Below are 7,905 nucleotides of genomic sequence, written 5' to 3' on the forward strand. Positions count from 1 at the left end.
AAAAAAAAAAAAAAAAAAAAAAAAAAAAAAAAAAAAAAAAAAAAAAAAAAAAAAAAAAAAAAAAAAAAAAAAAAAAAAAAAAAAAAAAAAAAAAAAAAAAAAAAAAAAAAAAAAAAAAAAAAAAAAAAAAAAAAAAAAAAAAAAAAAAAAAAAAAAAAAAAAAAAAAAAAAAAAAAAAAAAAAAAAAAAAAAAAAAAAAAAAAAAAAAAAAAAAAAAAAAAAAAAAAAAAAAAAAAAAAAAAAAAAAAAAAAAAAAAAAAAAAAAAAAAAAAAAAAAAAAAAAAAAAAAAAAAAAAAAAAAAAAAAAAAAAAAAAAAAAAAAAAAAAAAAAAAAAAAAAAAAAAAAAAAAAAAAAAAAAAAAAAAAAAAAAAAAAAAAAAAAAAAAAAAAAAAAAAAAAAAAAAAAAAAAAAAAAAAAAAAAAAAAAAAAAAAAAAAAAAAAAAAAAAAAAAAAAAAAAAAAAAAAAAAAAAAAAAAAAAAAAAAAAAAAAAAAAAAAAAAAAAAAAAAAAAAAAAAAAAAAAAAAAAAAAAAAAAAAAAAAAAAAAAAAAAAAAAAAAAAAAAAAAAAAAAAAAAAAAAAAAAAAAAAAAAAAAAAAAAAAAAAAAAAAAAAAAAAAAAAAAAAAAAAAAAAAAAAAAAAAAAAAAAAAAAAAAAAAAAAAAAAAAAAAAAAAAAAAAAAAAAAAAAAAAAAAAAAAAAAAAAAAAAAAAAAAAAAAAAAAAAAAAAAAAAAAAAAAAAAAAAAAAAAAAAAAAAAAAAAAAAAAAAAAAAAAAAAAAAAAAAAAAAAAAAAAAAAAAAAAAAAAAAAAAAAAAAAAAAATCAACAAGGCAGACAAGAAGGCTGCCTTGTTGATTTTTGTCAAATTCTCTGACTTTCCATGACTTTCTGAACGCTAATGAAAATTCCCGACTTTCCAGATGTGTAGGAACCCTGTAGATAGCAATATAATTATTGCTTTATACTGAAGGATATGTTTAAAAACATTCTTGTATTATAGACGTTGCATTGTTTAAGAAATTCTTAAATTGAAGAATTGAATTACACCAATGATGATATACAGGGGGTGCAAAAGTAGGTATACAGTAGAGAATCTGAGAAAATGACCACCAAACATTTGTATATTATTATTTTTATTATCTTTTATTAATTCATATTCCTTATTTGTGATTTAATTTGTACATAAAAGTAAATGTTTTTTTTTCATATTTTCTCCCTGTATGTTTTTTTCTCTTAATAATATCTGTATACCTACTTTTGCACCCCCTGTATATTCAACCTCCTGAAAACTACCAGCTTAGTGACAAAGACAACATATCTGAAGAAGAAAAATTCCTGATAATCTGACTGGTAATCAGCTTTCTGGATTTGCAGAAACAACTTTGAGACTAGCTGGTAATAAGAAAAAGTAATTAGGATTGCCACATGATGATGATGGTGAAGACAATATTTCTAGTGCCAGAAAAGATAATGTAGAGCAGTGGTTTACAACCAGGGTGCTGTGGCACACTTAGTCACTTAGTGCTGCAATGATGCCACAAAATGGATGACACAACATGTGGGCAATCTCCCAAGAAAAGGAGTACCTCCTGGGAGAACTTTCTATGGGAAACTGGCCCCTATTTAGTTGTTAGACATGTGAAGAAAACTCCATATTACCAGCCTGTTGATGAAATGCAAATCTGTGACCAACTACCAGTGTTCATTGTTCATTCAGCACTATATTTCATGACACTGGAGCCCATCAGTGTCTTGAAATATAGTGCTGAATAGTGCCATAACATTTCTTATGTGTATTACTAAAAGAGCAGTAACTCTATATTGATAAAGATATAGGATATAACAAAAAAAAAATTATCAAGCTGAGGGTGTCACTATTAGAAAAGAACTGAAAAATACTGATGAAGAAGAAGTACTAACAAAGAGAATAAAAATTCACATCCCACGTTTGGAAATGGGAAAACAGATATAAATCAAACAGTTTGAGCAACCACAAAATAACTATTTCTTAGTTGTGGTAGGTGTTCAATTTGCATATTTTAATTTTAATACTGATGACACAATTGTAGATTATATTACATTAGAAACAAATTTATATGCAGTAGTGCCTTATACTTCAAATTTAATTCATTTCAGGAGGTCATTTGAATTCTGAATTGTTTGAAGTCCAAATCAATTTTCGTTATTAGAAATAATGGAAAGTGAATTAATATGTTCCCAGACCCTAAACAATACCCATTTTGATAAACTTAAAACAGCAAACATAATTTAAGGTAAAACTTACACCATTAAATGACCTAAGTAATAAATTAAAACATGAAAACAAAATATGTAAATACTGTATAATAAAATGAAAATTGCATTTACTGTACCTTAGTGAGGAGTGTGATGTCCCATGTGGCTTGTGGAGAGGAAGAAAAAGGTTACTGTTTGGAAGGAGAGTCACTTTCAATAAACACACCAAATAACTTTACTTCTGGTATTCTTTCTTTCTTCTGCCTCTTAACACTACTGATTGGGGGTTTTGGTTCACTTTTTCCTTTTTCTACAGAGAACCTTTCCAATGTAGTCTGGTGTTGGCGACTTTGCTGAATGTTCCTGAAGTAGGCCATCACATTGTCATTAAACAAGTTAATGCTCCTATTCACCACTATTTTGTTAGGGTGCCAATTTTCAACAATAGCCTGTGTTCTGTCCCAAACAGAGCACAGTTCTTTAATTTCAGCACTAGAAATTATCTTGGCTTCCTCCTCTGAAAAAATTTCCTCTGCAACTTCTTTTTGTTGCTGATTGTGAAGGTGTTGAAGTTCTTCTATGGTTAGTTCAATCTTGTGATCATCCACTAATTCCTCGACATCCTCATCATTCATCTCCAACCCCATGCACTTACCCAGAGAGACAATTTCATTCACCACAGATGCTGGTTCAAAGCCTTCAAAGTCTCTGGCTGAAATACAATCTGGATAGAGTTTCTTCCAAGCAGAGTTCATTGACCAGAGAGAAACTTCCCTCCATGCTTTATCGATGATCCTTAAGCAATGAAGGATGTCATAATGATCCTTCCAAAAGTCTCTGAGGGTCAGTTCTGTTTCATTGGTCATCTCAAAGCACCTCTGAAACATTGCCTTGGTGTACAGTTTTTTGAAATTTGAGATGACTTGCTGGTCTATGGGTTGGATGAGAGATGTGCTATTGGCAGGCAAGAAAATTACCTTGATGAAGCTGGATTCACCCACCAAATCTTCCTGTAAACCTGGAGGATGAGCAGGAGCATTGTCCATGACTAGAAGAGCTTTCAGTGGTAAGTTCTTTTCAGTAAGATAAGCCTTCACAGAAGGAGCAAACTCCTCATGAACCCATTCAGTAAAGAACTGCTTGGTAATCTGTGATTTTATGTTTGCCCTCCACATAACATTGAGCCTGCTCTTTATTACATTGTTCTTTTTAAACACATGTGGATTTTCAGTATGGTACACAAGCAAAGGCTTTATCTTACAATCTCCACTAGCATTACCACAAAGCAGCAGAGTAAGTCTATCTTTCATAGGCTTATGTCCCAATATAGCTTTCTCTTCTTTTGTAATAAAGGTTCTCTTAGGCATTTTCTTCCAGAAGAGGCCTGTCTCATCACAACTGAATACTTGCTGAGGCAGAAATCCCTCACTATCCACATAGTGCTTAAACCTTTTCACAAACTTTTCAACTTCCCCCACATTAGTACTAGCAGCCTCTCCATGCATCACACTATGGATTCCAGTTCTTTTCCTAAATTTTTCAAACCATCCCCTACTTCCCTTAAACTCCTCACTTTCAGCACTGGTTACAGGTGTGCATTTCTTAATGTCACTATGTAGCTGCTTGGCTTTTTCACAAATAATCCTCTCAGAGATGATATCACCAGTCAATTGTTTCTCATTTATCCACACTAGGAGGAGTTTTTCCATCTCCTCAATAATATGTGATCTCCTGGAGGTTAACGTTGTCACACCTTTAGCCACATTTGCTGCTTTTATTGCTTCCTTATTCTTAAGAATAGTGCACACTGTTGACCTTGGCATCTTATACATGGCTGCCAGATCTGTCACACGTGCACCACTTTCATGCTTCATGATAAGTTGCTTTTTCATTTCAATTGTTGTTACAACCTTCCTCCTAGGTCTCATTGTTTCCACATGCTTCTTGGATGCCATGGTTAATAGTTAAAAGATTATACATACATACACACACACACACACACACACATATATATATATATATATATATATTTAGTGTGTTTGTTATATATATGTATATATAAAAAAAAACAATCCAAACACACCAAAAATACATAAGCATAATGCAAGAGATATTTTCACAGTGAGAGATAACTTGGGTGTAGAACAGATGGCATTTATGTAGCAAGTTCGTTTTTTTCACTGCACAAATAGTTCATATGTAGAAGCATGATTCAAACATTGAAAGATTCAAAGTCAGAACTGTTTGAAGTACAAGGCACCACTGCACAATGCCAAAAGGAAAACCTACTTTTTGTACAAATTTTGAAGAAATAAAGCTTGTTATTAGCATTTTACTGGTCTCTATTTACATTCCTCTTCCAAATAAAAAAATAATTTTATATAAAAAACAAAAATACATTTAATCAAGCCATTGCAAGCACAATACCAGTAAATTGCTTTAAAGAACTTCTAAGATTTTTATATTTAGCAGACAACACAGCTTGACAAAAAGGATAAAACAGCTTAAATTACACCACTTGTATGCATGCTAAATGAGTACTTTTTAAAGTACTGGCCAATAGAGCAAGACCTAAGCACAGATGAAGCTGAACTACAAAAGTCAGCTCAAACAGTGCATCTGTAAGAAAACTTTGTTTTACAAATCTAATGGGTAAACAGAACTTTAAGCTATCAGAACCAGTTTAAACCTTATCACGACATAACAGACAACAATCCCTGGATAAACACTCCTATAGAGGAGAAGGTGGTATTATGGAACCCCAACTACATTGTAGTGAATTGTAAACAAAGTATCATAACTACACACACATTTTTTGTGCGAAAAGTACTGGTAACTATTAAACTAAATGTTCCTAATTGGATTTTTCGCTAGTGTAACTATAAGTATGGTTTTTGAAGACTTCTGTACAAAAAGTCAGAAAGTAGGCTTAGAGAAATCTGGGTGGTAATATGGAAACTTACTGTATGTTTTCAAAAAATGCTTTAATCACTCAGTAGTGAAGGACGAATATATCCGTCCAGGGCGATCATGTGGCAGTGGAAAAGGACGGATATATCTGTTAAACCAAAAATGATTTAATAAAAATAATAAAGAAATGTACAAAGAAGAAACTAATCTGCTATAAGTAATAGATATGTATATATCCATGGTGCGGTTTTCTTTATATTACTAAAGAAGCTAATCATTTACAAAAATCACAAATGTAATGCTCGTTTTCAACATCAGCACAATCTTTATGTGCCCACATAGTGCACATTAGGCATTGAACCCACATCTCCCCATGAGTATCATCTGCAAACAACCCATCACAAAACAGACAAGCAGTGTCATCTTTAAAACTGGGCGTCTCCTTGTCAGGCAAGTCGAAAGCAGAGTCAACAGATAAGGGGATATCAATCGAGTCATCATCACTTGAAACACTGCTGATGCATTGTCGTTTTGCCTTGGGTGTTTTGCACCTTGTTAGCCTTTTGACACTGGAAGTTGAAGGCTGATCTTTCTGTACAGTAGCTGATGTTGCTCCTCTTCCACGTCCCCTGCCACGACTCAAAGTTTTTTCCCTGTTTGGTGGTTTTGCCATAGATGCTTCCAAATTCTTGTAAGGAGAACCTGTAATCAAGTTAGAAGAGCTTGGTTTCCTGCCTCTGTTTGATCTTTTCTTTTTCAACAGAGGAATTGGAACAATACCCCTTGGAGAAACAGATGATGCCCCTCCTGAACTTCCAGGACATGATCTGGTGATTGGGGTTGTTGATGTAAGGCTTGGAGTAATTTGACGTTGTGGGGTGACAGAGATTGAGGATGACCATGGTATTTGCGGCATCATGACATCAGTTGGTGCATTCTCAATAACAGCATGATCTGCAGCAACGAAATCAGCATCTGTAAAAATGTGTCTATTAAATGGCCAGATGCCAGTGGCTCTGAAGCCATTCACAGCATATAAACCATTGGTGCACTGTAAATAAGCAGTTCCGAAAAGTCCTGCGATGTCGTAAGACGTGAGACGTTTATGTTCATGAATCATGTGTTGACGTATTGCCTTGCTGTAGTACGTCTTGAGTGGTCCCATGAATGTTTTATCTAGCGGATGTAGTTTGTGTGTTGTGTGAGGTGGTAAAGAAATTATTGAAACATGGTTTATCCTTGCTAATTCAATTACATCCACATTCCTGGTATGGGAATAATGCCCATCTAGAATGAGCAAAACTGGCAATTTTGCAGTAGGTTTTGTCTTAGCTAGAAAATGTTTGAACCACTGTGTGAACAAATTAGCCTGAACCCATCCTGAGGGATGGGCTCTACCAATTGCCCCTGATGGAGCACCTCTCATCAATTGGTCAGACATATTTTTCCAAGGAAAAATCATCATTGGAGGCAGGAAAGATCCCCCAGCACTCATAGCACAAATCACCGTTACCAATGATCCACGTTCTGCCGCAGTCAAAGCACCAATTTGTCGCTTCCCTTTCAATCCAATAACTTGTACCACTTTGGACTGCATAACAATGAGCCCAGTTTCCCCAACATTCCAGATCCTGTCAGCCTCGTATCTGTGCTTCTTGTACTCTGAATCGAGGAGGTCAAAAAATTGCAGAACCTTCTCTTTGGTAAAGCCTTCTGTGCAGGCATATGACATTCTTGTGGGCCTTCTTAAAGACAGCTGTTGTTTATGGCGATTCAAAAAATGATCTAGCCAAGACCTTCCTGCAAGCCCCTCTTTAAACTGGTTTGGAATCTTGTTACGCACAGCTAGCTGGAACGCCATTCTCCTCAAATCCATTCTTGTGAGTCCATAAAATATGGACTCCATTGACAATATGTATTCCACCAGCTGCTTTTCGATATCCTCAGGAAGAATTGGCTTTCTACCTAGTGTTTTTTTTACAAATTGTTCCGGACGAATATCTGCTTGCAAAGAGAGAGTTCGTAAAGTTGTTTTTGGCACCTCGTAAAATTTTGCAGCTTTTTTCAGCCCCATTTTCTTTTCCCTAACCATACTCACTGCCTCTGCCATTTTTTCCTGGCTCCATGTTTGTCTCTTATGGTTATTCTTGTTCAGTTGGGTTTTAGGCATCTGAAAATTAAAAATAAATAAATTTTTAAAAAAATCGGTTTGAAAAAACACTTTTATCTAATCAAAACAGTTTTTTTAACCAAACTAACTTCAGAATTTAGCTAGATTTAGGAGAAGGTGGGGCAGGATGAGGATGTTAAGGTTTGAAAAGTCATAAGATGGCAACCACTTTAATGAGAAAAATAGTCTGATTTTTTTTATTCTCAGCAATTACAACATTTGGTAATATATAAACTAAAACAAAACTTAATTTTTGAAAAACGTTTTTAAAAACAAGAAAATTTAATATTTTAAAATTATATGTAAATGCACCATCTTAGCCCACCTATGGGGTAAGATAGGAATATCATTTTTATAGACTATAGACTACAAGAAGGACAAATTAAAATGGTTAAACTGTCGCTTTCTTCAATATTGGCACAAGAACAGTGTGCCCATTTATCAAAATGGCTACATTTATTATTATTTTCTGAATAAATAAACATAAAAGTTTGAACTTACTTGTAGACTATTTACTTTACTAGATGATACTGTCACTTCACACATGCTCAGTTTCACTATTTGGTAAGTAGACAATATTTTTTTTTTTTT

General features: G+C 32.6%; 1 protein-coding gene across 3 annotated transcripts in view; it reads right to left on the minus strand.

Annotated features, from left to right (window-relative positions):
* Positions 1–872: 872 nt before the first annotated feature.
* Positions 873–7,905, minus strand: part of LOC111637281 (tigger transposable element-derived protein 1-like) — a 22,186-nt gene continuing 15,153 nt past the window's right edge. Inside the window, exon 5 of one of the 3 annotated variants that reach the window (XM_023382753.1) lies at positions 873–4,177. In XM_023382753.1, coding sequence (XP_023238521.1) covers positions 2,423–4,177 — 1,755 coding nt within the window. In that variant the 3' untranslated portion in view covers positions 873–2,422. Of the gene's footprint in view, positions 4,178–5,116; positions 7,315–7,905 lie in introns of those variants that run through there. The other 2 variants (XM_023382752.1, XM_023382751.1) reach the window with 2 other exon arrangements.

The sequence above is a fragment of the Centruroides sculpturatus genome, unplaced genomic scaffold (assembly GCF_000671375.1).
Source record: "Centruroides sculpturatus isolate CEXI.00-Female unplaced genomic scaffold, Cexi_2.0 scaffold1004, whole genome shotgun sequence".
Classification (NCBI taxonomy): domain Eukaryota; kingdom Metazoa; phylum Arthropoda; class Arachnida; order Scorpiones; family Buthidae; genus Centruroides; species Centruroides sculpturatus.